Source organism: Hypomesus nipponensis, chromosome 16 (genome assembly GCF_054491055.1).
Source record: "Hypomesus nipponensis isolate SF chromosome 16, ASM5449105v1, whole genome shotgun sequence".
NCBI lineage: Eukaryota > Metazoa > Chordata > Actinopteri > Osmeriformes > Osmeridae > Hypomesus > Hypomesus nipponensis.
This window is the reverse complement of record NC_140376.1, coordinates 6,106,707-6,128,924: the sequence shown is the minus strand read 5'-3', so window position 1 is coordinate 6,128,924 and position 22,218 is coordinate 6,106,707. Positions and strand designations below refer to the sequence as shown.

Genomic DNA, 22,218 nt, shown 5'->3' with positions numbered 1-22,218 from the left:
CACGTCATACCAGGAACTTGGAACTTTTTCACCAGCTATCTAGCTTATCGAATAGAATCAACAGCAACCAGCCATCGAATACGAAGTGTTTTATGAGGATCCACATGGTCATCTGCTGATATATAGATTGAGACAACAAGTGTTGTGAAGCTGATATTAAAAATGATATTTCAATTAATCTTGAGGTTGGTCGTACCATCGATGTGGGCTTTTTTGGTGATGGCTGATACGACGGAACCCACATCTGCAGTTGTATCAACAGTTACTAATACCAGCTCCAACAAGCAACCTGTTACGAATTTTACCGCACCAAACTCCACTGCTCATCGTGACATTTTTAACACCGGCATGAACGCGGATAGTTCGATGATTCAACGGGCCTTATACGTCCTCATTGGGATCAGCGTGATAGGAGTGCTGTATTTCCTTGTCAGAGCTGTAAGGTAAGTCGCTAACAAAGTAGACTAGCTGGCTTGTTTGCCAGAACTAACGAATGAATATGGCTATGCTCGCAGCTAACTCAATTTGTGTACTTTAGGCTAGTTCAACTGTTTAACTTTTAAAAATCGCGTGACTGGGGTGAGTAATCATCAGCTGTGTGAAAACATTGCATAATTCAACTTGCCCCTGATTGACACAACGACGTTATTTGTAGGCTGAAGAAGCCAACCCAGAGGAAGAAATATGGCTTGCTGTCTAACTATGATGACAATGTGGAGATGGCTGATATGGAAAGCGATGAAGACGAGACAGTGTATGACGCCCGGACCCTGAGAAGGTGAGGCAGTATTAAGAAATGTCTAATGATGAGCCTGGCTTTTAGGAATATGGGGCAAACATATTGTGTGTTTTGGCCAAAAACTGACCAGTGGCATTGATCCATGTTTATTCCTAGACTTTGAACTGTTTACTCAGATTTAATCAGTTCATCAATGTATGCTTTGGTTTCTGGTTAGTGTCTCATAATTTCTTACTTGCCATCTCTCTTTAACTCTTTCTCTATCAGATGAGTCCTGACTTTTCGCGGTGTACCTGCTGTGGTGCACATTGGACAAAATTAAACATTCCTTTGGCTTAACTTTCAACGTATGTTGCAAATCTATGTTTTCCATATTCTCATGGACATGAAAATAAGAAAACTGGCTCTGAATCTGCGTTGTCTTGAGAAGAACATTGGAGAACCTGCTTGTATTGGGCTGAGGAGATTTTGTGATTGTATCCAAATAAACAAGCGTAAATAGGATTAGTAAAAGGACCAAACCAGTTGGACAGATTTATATTGCCAAAGATACTTTGGAGAAAGCAAAAGTATAATTATTTTTCTAATCTACGTAAACGTACATTTTTATGAAATGGACCATCTGTGTCCATCCTTCCCGTTGCCATGACGAGCTCCATGAATGTTGTAACAAGTTCTGTCTTCTAGATTACTTATTCAGTTACCTTAATGGATGTGGCCTTTCCCAGGTTTCTTTCTCTAGGTCACCTGAAAGTATCCATAGTAATATCATGCTGTTCAACGCTATTTTACGAACAGCAATATAATTGTGCATGAACTACTGTAAACTGAACACCAAGAAGACTATTTTGAGCCAGCCAATGTCATACCACCTGCTTGAACTATACACAAGCAGCTTACAGTATGTACTACATCTGGTAAAAGAGAATGGGGAGAGCAATAAACTGGGAAATGCACATACAAATTGTGATAGTCTTGGAGCCAAAAACTTATTGACAATCTTTGACAGTAAAGAATGAGGCCCTTACTGTTAATTTCTTAAACCACAAGCTTTTCCTTGTTATTTTTCTTCTCTTAACCCACAAGCTTATCCTTGTTTTTTTCTCTCTCTTTTTTTTTTACCAAACAGTTTAACTACTTATTTCGCTACAGCAGTCACATTAATGTTATTAATCTAATTTAAACTTGGAGTAAGGTTAATTTGGACTGTTCTTGTCAAATATTCTAGCTCACAAATCCTGTTGAAATGTATTGCCATATCTTGTAAATCTCTTGTAATTCCCTTTAGTCCAAGGACAATGTTGTACCTTGGTTGGAGACTCATTACGGTTGTTATTATTATTATTTTGTTTGTTATTGCTGCTGTGGCCGAGCACTAAATTTTTCTGAATTGTAGTTGTTGCAAACAAATATAAGCTTTAAGCTTTTGATTGACTTATTCTGTCTGTTTTATTTAAACTTAAAATGGTCAATTATTAATTGAGGCTATTTATTTTCTATATACAGTATGTTTTGTCTACATTTTTGACTTGGTTTAAGCCTGTTATCTTTGTGACTTAAAATTGTTATTTTTTATGGTGGTTTATATCTAGATCCAACATTTTCAAAACTGTTTAATTTTGTGAAATGAAGTCCGCTGATCAGAAACATTTTATAAAGTTTGTCTGGATGTCTATGCTATCACAGTTTACCTACTAATTCACAGAGTCCAAGAGAATGACCTAACAGCTCCTCCTCTATATCTTGAAACATGGCTAATTGTTATTAATTGTCTCAGGAGGCTAACTGTATTGATGAGAGAATGGGTTTTTCCTGTGGCGGTAAATCAAATGAGACACGCCAAGACGTATCACTTCATCACCCCTCTCCTTATTGGACCCACTCCTGTGGAGAATATGCAAATCTCCTCCCATGAGTCTGTTCTGTATTAACGCCTATTGAAAATTGATACTGCCCTTTAAATAATGTTAAACTCTGTCTCTGACATTTTGCTTTCGTTCAGTCAAGACTGCAGTAGCAGCAGCATTAATCCTGGGACCTGCGACTGAGTGAATCAAGGACATGCAGGGCCCCACAGTTTTATTTTAGGTCCATTCAGTCTGGGCCTAAAGCAAGATGCAAAATACACTTCCATGTTTGTTTGTTGATACATTATTGGAACATGAAGCAACATTTAGACTGATGTTGATAGTATTCTGGATCTGCCATTCGTGTCTGTTCTGTAGTACCACTTTCTGGGTTTCCTTGAAAGCTTTCAAAGAGTGTGGATGTAGTCTTTTAGTAGGGCAAGTCAATTGCTCTGGTCTGGGGGTTGGGGACACCAATTCCCAACTACCATTATACTTTCAAATGATTTATTATGCAAATTAATGAGTATTCCACCCTGACTCTCAGAGGGTAGAATGTTGTTCTTCCACTTTGCACATTCCATGCATGTCAGTTGGATGTCAACCTGCCAAGAGAAAATGGTTTTATGCTCAAATGTCATCCATTAATATTCAAGTTGGAGGTCATTGATATTTTGGAGACTATAGATAGAAATCATGTTACATCTGTGAATCACTTCTGTAAACATTTGAACCTGAGGTTGGTTTCAGAATGCAAGTTGTTCTTTATCCACATACACTCTTGATTGTTATGATGGATGTTTATTCATTGCGATGCTTTAAAGAGTTGTCTGAGCTTTTTGAAAATACCTGTCCACTATTAGAGTTTGTAATGGCTTTTTTCTTCTTCTCCCCTCCCCCTCCCCCCATAATCACCATGTGTCTTTCACCACGTTTTGCCTTTTGTATATAAACTGTATGTTTCAGCAATACAAATCTAGTTGTTGTGTGTTATACAGGAGACTGTCGATCCCAATGCACATGTACTTAACTACAGATCCATTATTATTTATTTAATTCCTAATTCATACTCACTCATAGAAGGAATCTAGTCTGAATAGGTGTAAGCACTAGCATGAGAGGAATGCAAGGGGCCACACATTAAACCTATCAGAAGCTGTAGGGAGGTTGTGAGGGTCAATTCGATGTATTTACATTTTTTGGTGATCTGACTGTTGAAATGAAGGCTTGTGAGTGGTGTGTGAATGTTGCGAGTGTTGAACTTCTGTGTTTGGTGGTAGGACCTAGATTCACGGACCAGCTGCGATAGCTTCCTTTGTTTTCATTCTGTTTTCAAATAAAACATATGTTGTGAGACTCATGGTTGATTATTGACCGCAGGAGAGGCTTCTTGAAAGGCACATGATCCCATATGAGAATAATAAGACAAGTCTGTTTTTTATCTTAACATTATGAATGGATTCAAAATATTGATTCCATTTAGTAGGGTTCCATTCTGGTACAAGTTCGAGGACGGTTATGAGTTTCAGTAAGGGCATGATGCCCACCAGGTGGCGCCATAGGACTATCTATATTTCCACTATATATTCAACTACACAGTTTTTCTGCCTGGCAACCTAGTTTGATTTAATGCCAGGTCTCAAAGATCCGCGAATGTTTATAGCTCAACTGGAAATAGGGAAATGCATTTATATTTCTTAAACGTTTAATGGATAATTATCTTCGTTTTTAGATATCGTTTACTTCATTCCTGATTCATACGTTCGGTGTTGATCACAACAGATCAAATCATCCAATCAATCAAAGTAGCCTGATTACAATTTCAAGTCAGACCTTTTTAAAGCACTGGATTATAACTTTTTTTTTTTGAAAAAAAATATATATACAGACGAGTTGAGTTTAGCCTTAGTACTGTACCTTTGATAACTAAAGTATTCTAAGGGAGCGCTGCCTGGACAACAAATTGTGGAAGCACAGCCTAGGGCTGACGAGCTAAAAAGTAAGTTTAGAATCAAATGGTGCATGAAACAGCCAATATGCCCCGTAGACACAAACAGTTCGTCTACAGCTCCTCTTGTCAGTCCTTAAGTGCATTCCTATTGCTTACTGCCGTCTGCAGACTGCTCCCTGTGCTTCGCCATGAGAGGTGTCTAGCATCTCCAGGTGCATATCCCAGTGTGTGTGTCACCCAAGCTAGTCTGCATATGCTTTTCCAATTACTTCTGTTAAACTCCAGTGTGACATCCCCGCTCAACGCAAACATCCGAGAACCGGCCCGGCCTATGAAAAGGACTTAGTATTAAGTAATTCCGGTTGACTCGTGTCAACGGCAATTTGCCGCACTCCAAAAAATGTGGAGAAGCAAGCCAACAAGGGGAACGAATGCCATTGAGTGGCACAGCTGGAGCCGGGAGAAATCGTCTCCAAGAAATTTAACTGGAAATCCAATGACTGGAGCATAGAAATCTGAAATTTAAAAGAGGAACGGGGGGGAAGAAAGAGCAAAGAGAGAAATGAATTTATTCCAAATGCAACTCTGTGGGACCGTGTGGCCTGCTTTGGATCCTTTCTGCATTTCAATGAAGAGAAAACTGCTCAAGTGATGTTGATAATTCTTGTTTTCTCTGGCACTATTCAGAACTCCGTCTCTTTTCAGACCATTAAAGAGGTTGTCGATCTGCTTACTTTTCAGCAGGCCCAACACACGATCAAAAGACTTTTTGACACGTAGAGTACATGATATTACTATAAAACGTATGCACCTTACTGTTTCGTCATGGCAGTGATCCTTTTAAACATGATGTGGGCAGAGGAAGGTGTTCCCTGAATGTGATGTAATGAAATTATACTGTTGGATATTTACTGTATGACTGGAAGCCTATTTAGGCATTTTGTGAAGGACTCTGGTATAAGCTGTTGTTGTTGTTGTTGCGTGTTTTGTAAAACTTCACCTGTTTCAAGCTGTGAGTCATGATGGCAGTGTAACTGCCAGGGCTTTGGAAGTCAAACCCAAGAATGGGATTCATGAAGCATATTATGACTTCTCCCTATAACTGATTGCATATTCCTACGCAACTGAAATTGCCAGCTAAAAGCAGAGTATAGAAATTCACCCTTGACTTTTGACTGCAGTTTTCTACTTTACTAATCCAGTTTGAATAAATCTATTCACACTGGTTGGGGATTTTACCTTCTGGCATCTTTAGCTAATAAATGCCCTGCCTTTTAGGTTATATTTTAGGTTGCTCCAGGCTTAAGGTGTTTGGGAGGGTGTGAGGTATGATTATGAGTGCACAGCAGTTCAAAAGAGCAGGAAAAGCATCCTTGAATGAAACATTTCCCTCAGAAGCAAAGCCAATGCAACTGTGTGTGGCTCCCATTGTGTGGCCGTAGGCCTGGTTCCACAAGCCTTTTCCAGTGTTTGATGACACTAGATGTGAGGTGATAGTCTCCTGACAGTGGAACGCACTCTTTCTCCCTCACACACAGACACAGAGGTCAAACCCAGCCACAGGGAAAGCCCCGCAGAGGCCAGAGAGTATGAGAGCACTATCTCTTTCCTCTCCTTTATTTTCCCTCGCTCTATCCCCCATTATTTCCTCTCTCTCCCCCCCCCAAGACCCTCCTTCTCTGCCTCTTTTTTGCACAGACTCTTCTTTTAGCCTCTTACTTTTTTTTTTTTCTTCTTTTTTTTTTTTCTTCCTCAGAGGAGACGCTCACTCCTGACCTTGCTCGATGCTTGAGTGGTCGGGCTGCTCCTGGCTTCTGGAGCGCCACTGGGAGACATAATAAACGGCGCCCTTTTCATCCCCAACACAAAGACGGAGAGGAGAAGACTCCGAAGGCCTCAAAGGAAGTCGCGGAACAAAGGAGACCTGAACTGAATAGATCTGTGAGAGTGGCAGTAGTGGAGTTGAGGAGGTGGGAGGGAGTGAGGGGGGTGTTGGGGGGTGGGGATCCTGAGCTAAGTTCACTTCTCTAAACACACCCATATACACATGCTCCCTTACACACTCGATCTCTGCCTGTCTGTCTCCCTCCAAAAAAGCGGGGCATTGATTTTGATTTGTTTTTATATTTTTGGGGACGAAGATGCCATTTGTCCTGTTTTTTTTAAGGGTCACAAGTTTGGCTGGTGAGAAGAGTGAGGCAAAATGTTTTCTGCATGGAAAATTCCTTCCTGTGTGCAGACAAATCTCCTTCATGGGGCAAGTCTTAGCTAAAATGCAATAAGATCAAACTGGTGATAGGTCTGTGGGGAAAGATGGGATAATCATGTCTTGAGGACAGGGGACATTTACCTATATGAGATGGTCTCAGACACACACCCGCCAGTAATGGTATCAATTCAATAGCCCTCATGGATTCCATGGCAAATGCAGCCTTTCTTTTAATCAATGGGATTATTCATTTTCTGTTTCCTAATTCAGGTTTATACTTTGATGCTAGTTTAGTTGTTCTGGACAAAAGCACTATTCACTTGTCAGTGGACATACTTACAGCATGTGTACAATATCTCACTCTCCAACTTTCCACATGAAATGCTTTTGTGAACTGTCCTCTCCTAAACATTATTTCCAATGGGATATGTTTTCTACTTTTTTTTGCCAGGTTTCTGTGTTGACAGAAGGCCAGGGGTGGTAATGAAGGAAAGTTTTACCCACTAAGACCTTATGAACACATATTTGTCTGTCAGCTTCTCTATCACATGACGATTTGTCCATGCTCACTGACTCTTTATTGCTTCTGGCCTCCCTTGGCTACCATGAAAAGAGCCACTGTTGGGTAAATAGTATGCAAACAGATGGCCCCACGCCCTTGTTGGCTCGCCTTATAGTCCGGTTGTAGCAGCGAAAGGGGAAATGTGGGCTAACATGGTAAACCAGAAGTAGTGATAGTGACAGGAGCCATATTGTAGCGTGGCCGTGCAGCATCAAGCTCCGTTTGGAAGTTGTTGTGCTGTTAATCCACAGACTCTCACCCCCAGAGATGAACCTCATACCAGCCGGAGAGGGGGGAGACCCTGAGAGGGGACGTGTTTGGAGACGGGACTTCAGAGGTTCATCCCAGACGAGGGGCCGACGACATCAAAGTCTCCTCCTATGTACTCCTGCCCCTTCAAACACAATGAGAATGAGAGAAACCCGGAGCGACGGAGAGGGATAATGAAAAAGAAGAAGAAGTGTAGCGTTTGGCTTTGAATTCAATCCCATGTAAATGAGATGGAGAGATTTGAGCCTTTTCTGGGAGGGAGAAGGGTCCATATCCGCTCCCCTCCGCCATGCCCTCGCTCCTCCTGCTGATCAGTGGCTCATCTCCCTCTCCTCACATCGGGCCCGGGTGACACGCCAGCGAACAAAGAAGGATTGTGGGAAAAAAAAACGCCGGCATGCTAGCTTGGTGTCACATGGTAGCCAAGCAGGGAGCGTTCCACTTGAGTCATTTTTGGACAGATTTTTTTGCATAATCCCCCCTTTCCACCTACATGCAGACACACACACACACACACACACACACACACAGTCCTTTGCACTCTCACCCACCCCTCCCTAGTACCCACCCCCTGGTTCCCAGTCCACCACCAGACACACACCCTACCCCAAAACCCATCCCACAGTCGCGCCTGTCACCCCTCAGTGGCTACCCCCAAATTCCAGAGCGTAAGGCTGACGGACAGTTCAGAAGAGAGGGGAGACACTGCCCCACTCAGTAGTTCCTTTCAAGATTGTGATTAAAGATTTCTCCTTTTTTAGTCGTGCTTTGACAGTTGCCTTTTTTCTCCCCCCTCTTTCAAAGTGGGGGGAACAAAAGCTGTAGTCGGAGGCTATGTTAGCGGTTCGGTCCAGCCTCCCTCCTCAGGACTGGAGGCGGGAGTCTAGTTTCAGGGTGTGTTCTGCTAATACTCGTGACCTTTCAGTCCTCATCCTCCTATTTGGAGCCTAAGCTCCGCCCCCCACCCCTCCCTCTCCCTGCCAGGCCTCATTCTGTACGTTTTGACCCGACTCAAAGGGAGTTAAACTCATTGTTTGTTCACCCCACGGACCTTTCACCCTTCCAATATGCCAGCATTAATCTATTTTAGAAGGATCGGTGCGGGCGCCGCCATCTGGCTGTCGAATGTGACGGGCCTTTGTCTGACCTTGGCTATTGAGCGTCTCTCGGTGAGCGTACTTCTAATGAGAAGCCTGCCTTTGGAGAATACAGTCACAGTTTTACTACTGGAGCAAGGTCAAATGTCAGGGTTGATGGATACCACCTAGTTTGATACTGGGATGCCTTCCCTTCAGGATTTTAACTGGGAGGGGATTAGATTCCAGTTTTTATGTCTCTGTATAGTTATGAAAGTAGCAAGTTATTCAATTAAACAGCTAATTATCCTTACAAAGTAATGAAGAAAAGAGTGCTAGAAGCACTGAAAAGTATAGAGGAGTGATGTGAAAACTCAATCTAATTTAACTATATCAAAATAATAGCTTTTGAAAAAACTGTAGAGATGGATATCATGCGTTCCGGCTTGTGCATATTGCATGGATTGCTTTGTCAGACATATACTTTCTCTGCCTTTTACGGGATACTTTGTGCAGCACATCCCAAACCAGCAAACAGAGATGCAACATTAGGGGAAATTAGAGGAATGTGATTGAGCAATGAGAGAGATGTGTTGCTATATGGAGCCTCACTAAGTAATGAGAAGGAAGTCATTTACCCATGCACTTACCAGTAAGTTGATTTTACCCTGAATTTGATTTGATCCTGTTATGATTGCTGCTCATTTGTCTGAGACCACACAATGCTTAGGAATGTGAGCGCAAGAAATAGGTGTGTGAGTGTGTGCGAGTGTGTGAGTGTGTGTGTGTAGCTGAATAGCATTCTGCGTTTCATGGTCTTTCTGTGAGAAGGGGGTGGCACAGGCAAATGAGCAGCATTGGAGAGAATGAGATTTTAGAGGTTACCCAGAGGATTCCGTGGCAGCAATGAGGGGATAAAAAAAAAAAAAAAACAATTACATTTTTTTCCATTTTCGTTTAATGAGGTGTATATTGCTTCTTGGGAGAGTAATGAATAAAAAAATGTAATTCTTTTCAAAATAAATCAGTGTGTTTCCCCCACTGGTTCATTTCCCCCCCGTCCTGCAGTCTTTGTATTGTATCATTTTATAATCAGTGTGTCAAGTGCCAAGACATAATAACATATAATTTCCTATTAGGGCTTATGAAAAACCCATTTGCGTAGTGAGAGGGGAATGTTAGATCCGATGCTGTTCTTTTTGTGATCTTTTCAAAATGTCATAACAGGTATAAATAGGCAATTCAATCTCTTTAGCCCATTCTTCACATGGCATTGTTCCTGTGAAATATTCAATATTAGAGAGGAAATGTAAAAAAAAAAAAAAAATCTTTTTTATTCTTCTGTTTTTTTTCTTGGACTTCTCCTCGAAAAGTTTACGCACAGTTTGGGTGAAAGTTAACTTTGAAGTGTCAGAAGTTGTCAGGAGACTCAGGTTAAATCCCTGGAGTGTCTGGAGGGATTTTTGGTCTTGTGATTCCAGTTCAGAAAGAGTTTCTCAAAGAGAAGGGTCAGGCGATCGTGTTCATGCTGAAAGGACCACACAATGAGCATTTCAAACGCCACAAACCTTGACCTACACCAAGGACCCTCGTCTGGGAGTGCACTCAGTTGCTCTCATAACAAACCTGTGAAGCCTTGACTGGTTTCTGATTCTTGTTCAAATACTAGCCCGAGAAATCTACTGTTATGTATATATTTATCTGTCACGCCTCCTTTCTGTCTTTTTCCTGTTCCTCATAATCCTGACAAGACTTAGTTGACCCGACCTTTCATAGCACCTCTTGTGGCAGAGTAAAGCGACTGTTATGACAGCGTCATCGAGTGAGGCATGGGATCTTCCTGCCCCCAGCAGAAATACAAATTAATCCTGGCGCGCAATCCCGCTCTGCGTTTGACGGGGGAGGTCACTGTCGAGGCTGACTTGGAAATAAGGCCAACTTAATTGAAAGAGAAATCTGTATTTCTCCGGCTAAACGATTGTGTCGCAGTGCAGTTCTGCCAAGAGGACCGCAAGTAAAGAAAGCGGCTTGATGTGTAAACTTCTTCAGACAGGCGATGGACACGCACACAGATGCATGGTGGCAGGCCATTCGAACTTTGCTGGATTTGGGTTGTTTGCCGACTAGATGAGCCCTTTCCCCAGCCACACAATACAATCGGCAGACACTATCACACCTCTTTATACTGGCGGCCAAACAAGAAAAAAGCCAGGGTGAACAGCAAGGCCTCTTCAGCCCTGGGAGGTAATTACCTGCCGCTAACACCTGGTGTCACATTGGGATTGTAATTTCGCCTCAAGCTTCAAAAGCTACCGGCAGTGGCTACTTCATTCTGCTCCCCCTCACCTCTCTCTTTCTCGCTTTCTCTTCCTCACACACACACACACACACACACACACACACACACAGTCCTACTGTACTTTGTCTCTCTGTATATGAGACACTACATTTGACAAATTTGTAAAACAGGCCACTCATTCTCTTTTTTCTTTCTTTCTTTCTTTCTCTCTCTCTCTCTCTCTCTCTCTCTCTCTCTCTCTCTCTCTCTCTCTCTCTCTCTCTCTCTCTCTCTCTCTCTCTCTCTCTCCTTTCTCTCTCTCTCTCTCTCTCTCTCTCTCTCTCTCTCTCTCTCTCTCTCTCTCTCTCTCTCTCTCTCTCTCTCTCCTTTCTCTCTCTCTCTCTCTCTCTCTCTGTCTTTCTCTCTCTCTCTCTCTCTCTCTCTCTCTCTCTCTCTCTCTCTCTCTCTCTCTCTCTCTCTCTGTCTTTCTCTCTCTCTGTCTCTCTCTCACACACACACACACCCTCTTATTCAGGACACGCAGACTAAGCCTCTCTAGCAGCCGCTGAGCCTGTCTGGCAGTGCCTCAGAGAGAGGCTCCTTTCATGTGAGCTTCTATCTTAACACTCAGCACCTCCACAGACTCCCACACACTCACACACACGCACAGACACACACACACGCACAGACACACCCACACATGCACATACTCCCACAGACACACACGCCCAATGACGGGGGCCTTTTCCTAGAAGGCCTGTTAAAATGGATGGAGGGAGGGAAGGAGAGACGGAGGGAGGGAGGGAGGGAGGGAGAGAGAGAGAGAGAGAGAGAGAGAGAGAGAGAGAGAGAGAGAGAGAGAGAGAGAGGGAGGGAGGTGGGTAGGGATGACTGAACGGATAGTTAAATGGATGGATAGAGTTAGGGAGGGAAAGACAGATGGAGGAAGAAATTGAAAGAAAATAAAAATATAATTAATTCATAAAATCTACCATGACACTATGGGATGATGTTGTTTTCCCCCATTGTACCTTTAAAACCTCTATTCTCATGTTCCCTCTGCTTTGAAGTTAATAGACCCTGCTCACTGGCATTGCGTACCAGCAGGCAGCCTACGGGGTAGTACCCCCCGACAGAAAACAAGACACTGATTTGATTGTGCGTCTTACTTCACTTGTCACAGAAACACAGATCCTGCATTACAGGGAGGGCATTGCAGCTGACCTCCCCGATGAAGAATCCCGCATTCCGCATGTGTGGGGTGTGCGTATGAGCGCTGAGAGCGGAGGCGTGCGTGTGAGAGATGCCGAGACATTATGATTGTAATTAGAAATCAACCCAGGACACCTCTCTGTGGAGATCCTGATTGAGGATGATGGCCTCCTGAGAGCTGACAGATAGGTGGCTCGTTTGAATACCTAATGATCCCCGGCGGCCATCTTGGTTGCACAGGAGGGGGGGGATGAAAGAAGGATGAAAAAGATCTGTGTTTTGGATCCTTTAGTCCTTATTCTGTTCACATGAGTTGCGTTTGCACACACACACACACACACACACCCGCACACGTACACGCAGGCACACACAAGCAGACACAGAAAGCGATGGGAAGTGAGATAAACACGCTACTTAGGAACACATTTCCATGCCCCGTTGTGCCTGGCTGTGGCGCCAAACCGAGCCAATTCTGCCTGTGCCCCGAGAGCACGACATCCAATGTTTCCCTAATGTTGCCTTTCAAACCGCGGCGTGGTGGCGCATGCCAGGCCCTCCGACTCATCCGGACGCTGGCCCCTTAAAAGCCATCGTGATTACAGCGAGAAGCCCCGCGCTGCCAAGCAAGGAGGGACGGAGGTCACTGCCTCTGACATTCTCTCTTCTCCACCTCCGTGGGTAGTTTGATAATGTTATCACACGGGGGGGTTGGTGTAATCCGAGGGAATTGAAAGCTTGTTTGTCGTACGTGAGCGCACATATGTAAACCCCCGTGTCTGCTTGTGGGGCGGGCCGGCCTCCTCCCGTGTTTGCGTGGATGCGTGGCGGCGAGGGGAGAGAGCGAGGGAGGGAGGGCGGGGATTACGAGGCGTGTATGTGTGCCCGTGTTTGTTAATCGTTTCACTTGTGGGGGATTTATCTGTTGTTGCGCGAGTCCGCGAACACCGTGTGTGCTTGTGGGTGTCAGTTTGTAATAGACCTTTCCCCCCCTTCCCCTTCTCCCCCCTCTAATTGATTTGTACACTGGCGTGATGTTTATGAAGACAGCCTGTCCTGCTGATTCTCCATATGTCCATGTTAGCAAGCAACGACTCTGTCAATATCAGAGGGCTGCCTTCGCTGCGGGCCAACACTCTGGAAAGCATCGACGTTGTCTGAGGGAAGCGCTCTCTCCCACTGTCAGACAGTGTATGAGCTGTCATCCGGGCTAATGTCAGACGTTCGCCGAGCTGCCCCAAGGGCTACTCTCCCTCTCCCTTCCTCCCGAGGGAGAGGCAGGGGTAGTCTCAAGCGCAACGGTGTCTGGAAGGTGTTGATAGCTTGACACAGAGCCTGCGGGCAAAGTTATTGGCTGACGTTGCCAGTGTAAAGTAGTCTTTGAAAGACATTACTGTAAATATGCGGCAGAGACCATCGAGAATTGGAGGTTTGAGTTGCGTGTTGAGGAGCACGGTTGAATGTGTTCATTTGAAGCACTTGGATCTAACCATCAGAGGGAAGCTTTCAACATGGCGGAATGCACGTCTTCCTGTGTTTGTCAATGCAACCTCCTTTTCAAGTCACATCACTATTTTGAGTATTTTAGCAATTTAACCTGGATTGTCCCAATAAATAGTAGAGTATTCCACAGAGATCTTGTCACACAAAGTTCCCACTAGGTATTGTTTTCATAGCCTAGTGTTCATTCAGGTCATGCAGTGGACTACCCAGTGAAAGAAACAAGCCCACTGGTGTTGTTAGGATAATGCCTGTTCATTTCTAGGGTGGAGGGTTGTCACGCCAACTCAGGAAGCACTTCCCTTGTTTACGGAAGGACACATCTTATGTTCCTGCCCTATCCTCAACCAACGCCAACACACATAACTCCGCTCTCCTTACCCTGGCCCATCTTGTCTGGGGAAGGTTGACATGAGACGACCTGGGCCGTAAACTATTTAGACAGCTGGCCTGTTGGAAGAACCGGTCAGGAGAGCCCCGAGTGGATTAATCCAGTCAGTAACTCTCTGACACGGCGTGTAACTTCCTGAAACGTCCGGGCGCCGTTTGACTGATGCCTCTCACAAGTCCTCTGACGTGCCAGGGCTCCCTGCTCCGTCTATCTATCCATCTTCCTCTCCCATCCCCCCCCCCCTCCCAGCCCCCCCCCCCCCCCCGGCAGCTGTCAGTGGAGGGTAGCGCAGGGTGTCTGGGTCCTGCTCCGCTGACATCCTTAAGGAAGATTGGCTCGTCTGAATTGACCGAGCTGAACGCGGCTGATGGAGGGTGCTTCATCACAGAGATGGCCGACCGCAGGGAAGGGGAACGGCGTATTTTGTGGGGGAGAGGTCCTCGTGTCTTGGTAGAGGGGAGTCCATTATTTACTTTGTCTTCTCCCTGACTGAGCGTGTATCTGACAGATTGGCGGTGATGTGACGCTCGATGATAAGGGGGGTGAAGGCACCATCACTCACCAAAGCACAAGGGCCTCAGGTGGATCAGATTGGAGTCCCAAACTCGTTAACTGTTTCAAAGTGACAATAGACCTTCCATTATGACCATGGATGACCTTGCAGAGAACCCAATCCCTAAACATAATCCATTTGCATGCTAATATGAATTGCAGAATGTTTTTTTTATTTTTTTATTATGAGCCTTTCCATCATTCATGAGTCTTTCAGAGGGTTGGTTACTAAGCTTTGGGACACCTGTGGTGTTCTGGAAGGGACTGCTCATCCAGTGAACTCTTTCAGCGGAGCACTGTGACTAAGACCCTTCTTGTACTCTTGCTGTTAGCTTGTTTGTTGTGTCATGTAATTAATCAGTATACGTCCCCTTGTATAATTACTTCGGTGCCACCTTTTAGAGTGGCTCAGATGAGTGAATCAGAGGGGCCAATTAGGAATGAACACAACATGCTGCGATGAGTCCGAAAGGACGCCGAGACAAGCCGTGTTGAGACTGAGAAGAGGCTCCACCTGTTTTAACAGGTTTGCAATCTGAAGGGGAAGTTATTTACAGATTAAAAAAAGACTCAAATGTATAACGTTCTGTGACACGTCAATTGTGTACTCACTATCTGAGAGGTGCTTGTGTGATTTGTGTTAATAATTTTTCCTCTCCCATTTGTACCATGCTTTTCGTTTTGGCCTCTCCATGATTTGTGTCTCTCCATTTAGCTGGCACCTCTGGGAGGATGTTGCCCTGACAAAAAATAAATGTTGGCCATTCTTGTAACTACTGGGAGACTGGGCTCATTTTCTACCCAGCTACCTTGCTCCAATCACAGGGCCACGGCCCATGTTATAGGAGGTTCCAGAGAAGGGAAATCTGCTCTCTAGTTATCCACTGCCTATCTGGCATTGCTCTTGATTCCACACAGCTGGGGTGAGAACAACTCCAGGCCCCATCACATCAATTATGCACGACAGTATTGAGTCCATACATTAAACTCAGAGGGGAAATATGTATACATGGGAAGGCAAAACCGCAAGCACGCAATCCAGCAGCTGCATAATGAGACGGAGGGGTGATGGGAAAAACATGGATTGGTATGGATTGAGTTGTTTATTTATTTTGGATTGCTCTGCAGCAAATTAGCATCTGCCAATGAGAGAGAGGGGGAGATGGTGCAGTTTCATCTCATGGCGAGGGAAGGAGAACAGACACACCTGGCTAACTGACACGCTTCAACTGCCCTGTCGTATAACATGAGGCTCATCTGAGCTAACTCTTGCTAGCTGCATGCCTCATCTCAGTTTGTGACCAGCGCACAGCCAGTCCCTGTCTGGGAATGGTCAACTAAAGTCATGCGCTGCAGCTGAGCACAATTACATTCCATGCTTTAACACTTGGCCTCTACACAAACATAAACCATTGTCTTGCCCTTCAGATTAGTCACTAAATGGCTCTAGTCACATAACTGCCCACTCCTCTAAAAGGGTTAGGTAACTGAACAGCGAGTAGGTGACATGTATGGTGTGCTGGGTGATTAGGGTGGCTTCTTCAGGTACTAGACTGTCACTTAGTTATTTAAAGCCAATAAAACAAGGGTTTCAAATATGAGGCCCTAAACTAAATGTCAATCTCTGCTCATTGCCCCCCAGTGGAATGCGTTTCAAAAGGTGCTCCTTTATATTCCAGTTCAACCACTCATCACTTACTTGACCTGGTCGCATGTCACTGAGGGGCTCTGTCTTCCAAGTTAGCTGCAGGCGATGATTTAAAGAGCACAGTAAGGACCACTTGTAAGCACTTCTCAAGGGCCTAAGTGGGAAAATCCCCTGTTTATTGCAAATCCGTCATTCAGTTCTCCGTTTAAGGAAATGAAATACAAGTAGATTAACATGCATGAACCTGGTCGTCATTTATATCCCTCAAAATCCTGGAAAATGCAAAACCTAAAAAAGGGGGGAAAAATAACATGAAATCTAAGCAAACAGCTTTGGTGAGAAGTTTGTTGAAGTTGAAGTGATTTTTGGCGGGGCTTAGGCTGAAGTTTTAAAAGGCCAGCAGGGAACATATTGGCTGAGCGCGCAAGGTGAGGTAATGCCTGGTGGGCAAGTACTTTAAATGCTAATTCCTTCTGCCGTACTCCTCCCCACCTTTTACCCCCCACCCAAATATCTCCCCCCTACGCTTTCCCCCAACTGAGCTAACTACTTATGAGCCAATCTCTTCCCCCATATTTCCACAAACACTAACAGTTCTCCCATCACTCCGCTATCCTGTTGAGTGACCACAAACACAAGATGGCTGTCAAAACAGCTAATCCAAATTGCCGTCCTCTGTCGTTAAAAGAGGAGGAAAGGGATGAGGAATTAAATGGTTTGGATATGTTTGTGTTGTAGGCAACCAGGAGTGGATGAGCAGTCACGCGTGTTTTGACATTTAGGGGGGAAAAAGAGAGGGGGAAAATAGCGCTGAGGAAAAAAATCCACCCAGCTAATGGTGGGGGCATTTCTGACAGGTGCATCATGTATTTAGCTAACCTGGTCCCGAGTTTCAGCATTCCACTGACAGCTCAGTGCTTTTGCCCTAAAAGGGATATTATGCAAAGGTATGGTTCAATGCTTCCCTTCACAAGTGCCTTTTTCTTGATGGTCAAACCCCCCCTTGCTTGGTGCCCCCTACCCCCCATCCGCCCCTCACCTGCCAACTCACACCCATCCTGTTGTTTATTTTACCATACCCATCCTCCCCTCCCTTGCCCTGTGTTGTGCTGATAGGTAATTGCGTTGGCATGTGAGACGTAAATAATTGCCTATTTTCCCTCCACTCTTGCCCATCGCTAACCGCTTTTCACCGCTGCCTGCATTCTCCCTCTAACTATTAATTGGACACATCTTCTGTTTTCAATTACCCTAATTGGTTGCACTTGTAAGTTTTACAGGAAGGAGAAAGAGTGGTGCATTTCCATGTCCTAACCTGCTCTCTCCCAAAGTTGCCAAAAATGGGTTGCCACTAGAATTTGAGTCCTCAACTCAAATCTTGAAGGGCTTTGTGAACTGCTTAAAATGGACGCCAGAGCTTTTCACCCCCCCACCCCCCCAACCATCCCCCCAACCACCCCCTACTGCACAAAAGCGAACGGGCCAATTAAAGTCTGATGGATCCTCAAGCGACCACTCCATTAAATCCAAGATGTTGGCCTGCTTGATTCCGACTAGGGGAAAAAATGGGAATGACTTTCAAAAACACCCCCCCCACCCCCCCCCCCCACACAAACTCTTTTTTTTTGCCTCAAACTCTTTTCTCGAGATGAAACATCAAAGTTCTGGCATCAAGTCAAGGTCGGACTTCGAGTAACCCAAGTTACGCCTTTGGAGTCTCGCCGTCTGATGGACATGGTGAGTCTATGTTTCACACGAGGGACTGCGTGTCATGTCAAAGTTCATTAACATACAGAGAGGACTGAGGAGATGAGGACTTAGAGGATGAGGATATTAGAACTGAGGAGATGATGGCTGCTGGTAGCTCTGTGATCTCCAAGCCCCCTACCCATCTGACTGTACCTCTCTGTTTTTCACCCCCACACGGCAACAACAACATCGATTCACAACGCAGGAAAACAGAGCTCACAATCATCCGCAATCTGAAGTCTTGATAGACTAGATGGATAGTATTGATTTGGATGCGTAGTATTATTCGCCCGTGTGTGTGTGTGTGTGCGTGTGAGGGGAAAGGAAATGTAAACACCTCGGAGGCCGAGGTGAATGATTTCATATGTGCTCAGACTCTGTGGACTCCACCCAGCGGTTTGAGCCACGGTGGAGGTCTCTGGCCTCCAGAACGGAGGCCAAACAGCCCCACACACGCCAGGCTTCTGGTTTTCTTCCTCGGCCACGTCCCTCCCCGGCCTTTCTTCTCACCCACCGTCAACACCATTAGAGGGCTCTTTAACACGGAGCACGGGGGAGCGGTCGGACCACAGTTCCTCCTGGAACCAGATGTTTGGATCTGGTTCGTGACGCTGTAAAACGCAGCGGAGCGGAGCTGCTCACCCTTCGCTACCAGCTTATTAGTCAACTGGCTACACGTGAGTCCCTGTCTTTGATTAGGGACGTCGTCCTATTGGTGATGCGGATGATTGACATTCGTGAGCGATAACCTGCTGGAGGGTTTTGGGAATCCAGGTGAAAGTTGTGTGAAAATAAATTCCCTCTGGAACAAAGAAATCTGCTTTTCCTCCATCGTCGATAAGCCACTCACAAAACCAAAAACTCCCAAAAGGTTTGGATACTTACAAATTGGACACTTACAAATTCAATAATGATTCATTTTCAATCTTGAATATTGTGGTTGTAGTGTGTATTGGAGCCCAGTGACAGCCTGAGTTTTCATGTGGCTTTGAGGCCAGGTCAGTTGTGACAAGCATAAGCTCAGCAAATATTCAAAAATACCCAATACACTTAACCTTTTGACATCCTCTCTGAAACTACAAAACTGTATAATCCAAGTCACAAGCAACTATGTGTGTAACCAATCAAAGGAATAAGACGGAGAGACTCTTAATCCTTAATACTGTGCTACTCGAAATCGAATGGCAGTCGTTCTAGGTGTGAGTGTTTTTTTTTTATAGATCAGGCGTAAATCCTTTGATGAACTTGAAAATCATTTGAGATAGAGATTTTACACGAAATCTTACTGGTGTGCTGGGACGTCTTTACATGATTGTGTTTGTCAGAAGGTTTGTTAGCCTGCTCAACCTTGGTTTGGGATTCAGCACAAGTTCTCAGATCTCAATGGTTCTCAGAGTGCATGGCTCTCTGAACCACCTCCCCCCGCCTAGATGCAGCAACGCTTTCTACCTCTCTGCTACAGGCCAGAACATTGCTGTTTCCAATTAGTCTGTCTGTGGTCACCATGACTTCTGGTAGCAATTGTGCGCCTTTTTAATTTATCCTACCTCGCCAACAACAAAAAAAAGCCCTGCCACCCAGACGCCCCACTGCCAAGCAGTGTGATGTCACTGCCTGAAAGCTTTCCTCCCCCTTGCACTTTTCCTTTAAAGCTTGAAAGTCCAGGCAGTCCATTAGTTTGTCTGTCTCCCACACAACATAAAATCTCTCTTTGTGAATGCATGAAATATGTATTGGCTCAGAGAGAGAGAAAGAAAGAGAACTTTTATCCCTCTCTCTCTCTCTCTCTCTCTCTCTCTCTCTTTCTCCCTCTCTCTCTCTTTCCCTCCCTCTGTTCTCCCACACTGATCAAAACGGGCAGGATTTATCTCTTTCTTCCTTACATTCAAATGAGAACAATTAATTTATTTTGCTTTGGATGTGCCTGTGTTGTGATGCCTGTCATTAGGAGGCAGGAAATGGACTAGCAAAAGCCCAGAGCAGCTTGACATGGACTGAACCAACAGCCTCTGCATGGGGTCCAAACCTAGACTGCTCTTTGAATCAGAACTGAGACTCCCACCAATTCGACTTTCTGTCAATTACTTTGTTTCTCTGTGTTTTTTCCAGTGCCATTAACCCTGAAAGTGCAACTGTGCCGTCTAATGACCACAACACAGAGCGAGCAGAATGATCGAATGTGTCTTTGTGTCAGTATGGCTGGCGAGGGACCAGAGCTGTTTCACTTTACGAAGGGAAAAAAAGGCTTGTTTTCTCTCGTTTTCTCCCTCTTCCTCCCTCTCCTTCCTGATGTTCGTTGGTCACATACGGAACAAACACGATTTGGTAACACTGCAGGGCGTTCTTCAGTTTGTGCACCCGGCACAATTAGAGTAACGCGCCAGATCCAGACTCTTCTAGTTTTCGGGTGATAGTACATCTTAATAGTTGGAGATGACATCCTGTCCAGTCCTCCACTGATTGCTGCATAGGATCGAGGCTATGAGGACAGAAATCTGATGGAGACTATTGAGACCCAGCCCTGGGTCAGAACTAATACGGAGCGAAACCGAACCTGAATGAAATCAAACATTATATATTGCTCTCTTTTTCCAAGCGAGACGACACAATGGCTTTAACAGACGTTTCATTCTGTAGATATCGACCCCCTCGGAGGGGCCTCCAACTCAGACCTTGTTTCCACGGAATCATCTTAAGAATCACGCGATCTGTTCTTCCCCACGCCTGGGTTCTCTCCTCCCCTCCTGCTGACTCAGCAGTCTTTGCCTGGCTCGCCTCACCCAAGCCGCCTCGTCCGTCCTGCCTCGCCCAGGCTGCCTCGTCCGTCCTGCCTCGCCCAGGCTGCCTCGTCCGTCCTGCCTCGTCCGAGTCGAGTCTGGCAGCCACAAGACGAGCCGGGCACTGCGAATGATAATTTCCTGACCGGGCGATTCTGACAACCATCTCTTACAAGATGAATCCAGTATTAAAGAGAAGGAAATGGAAGCCATGTGGAAAATGGATGACTGTGTAGTAAGGGTCATTGTGATTACCGTACATGTCTGTGAATGTACAGTACAGTACACACACGCAAGCACACAGACACAAAAACATGCACGCACATATATAACATATATGACAGATGTATGACAGAAACAGATGTGGATTGTTACTTACATAATAGGGGCTGAACAACTGTCCAATCATAATTCCTTTAGTGTGTTCCTAATTTGCATAATTAACTAGAGAGTAAAAGAATACCTCTGACAGCCATTGATTCGTTTGAACCTAATTATATTTTACATGGTTGCATAACTCCTTACAGTTCTAAATAACAGCGTGTCCCTTCGGAGCAATATCACATTTTATTAAATCTTTTAAGTGTGAGGACAGCATCATCTTAATGGAGCATTTTTTTGGTGCTTTATATTAGCATCAAATTAGAAGATTTCTTAACTGACAATGTTTTTAAACTTGATTGTTAACAGGGGAGTTCCTTCAAGTAGCCAGCATACTGGTAACAGACACTTCAGTCTGATTAAAAATGTCACCATCACCTTGCTCAGAGTACTGTACACTTGGTGTATTACCAAAACATGAATCACTTGATTCTGTGACTTGATATAAAATACTACTTCAACAATGTAAAATGTTCCAACAACATAAACTGCACCAATGTAAACAGTGCCTCCAACTTTAATAAAACATTTTGTAAGACTGTTTTAAAGACTTTATCATGGTTTTTAATGTGGTGTGTGATTTTATACTCTCTAGTATATTTGCAAAGTCAAACATGCTGGAAATCTCACTGTGGTTTGATGTTGAATCCTCCATACAAGGGCCTTGCTTCTGCTAGCAACATCTGGTTATCACAAAACCCTAAAAAGATCCATTATCTGAGATATTACAGTTCCCAGCCATCTCTTTAAACCACATGCAACCTCCACAAACGGACCTGTTCCAGACTGTATCGAAACTTTCATACCACATGCACCGTTTACAGGTTTCTGGCTTAACTTATCACAATAATGTTAGAGTGAAGAATGAATTCAGCTCTTAAAAGAAATGTTGTCACAATGATAAACGCCTGGATGAGAGGCTTGCGTTCCCCTTCAACGTGATTCTGGCTTTGAAAGTTGACCTGTCTCTACGTAGCTGCCAGAAAGCTCTCAAGATGAAGTTTACAACCTCCAACTGTAAAAATATTTATCACTGCCAGTGAAAGGTGGATCTGAGGAGCAAACTGGGGAAAACCTTG

The 22,218-nt window shown here is 44.6% G+C and overlaps 1 protein-coding gene and 1 long non-coding RNA gene across 4 annotated transcripts; both read left to right on the top strand.

Moving 5' to 3' along the window:
* Positions 1–12: 12 nt before the first annotated feature.
* Positions 13–3,942, top strand: fam174c (family with sequence similarity 174 member C). 2 transcript variants are annotated; one of them, XR_014731452.1, is made up of 3 exons: positions 426–443; positions 656–778; positions 1,007–3,942. XR_014731452.1 is itself a non-coding variant. In XM_084675735.1 (2 exons), exons 1-2 carry the CDS (start codon positions 163–165, stop codon positions 780–782), a joined length of 408 nt encoding a protein of 135 aa, XP_084531861.1. In that variant the 5' UTR covers positions 13–162. The 2 variants fall into 2 exon arrangements, 1 of the variants encoding a protein (XP_084531861.1); XM_084675735.1 differs by lacking the exon at positions 1,007–3,942 and having other exon boundaries at positions 13–443; positions 656–782.
* Positions 3,943–17,876: 13,934 nt separating this feature from the next.
* Positions 17,877–21,694, top strand: LOC146254542 (uncharacterized). 2 transcript variants are annotated; one of them, XR_014731522.1, is made up of 2 exons: positions 17,877–17,969; positions 20,619–21,694. It is a non-coding gene; the product is annotated as an uncharacterized LOC146254542 (long non-coding RNA). The 2 variants fall into 2 exon arrangements; XR_014731521.1 differs by lacking the exon at positions 17,877–17,969 and adding an exon at positions 18,799–18,852.
* The last annotated feature ends 524 nt before the right edge of the window (positions 21,695–22,218 follow it).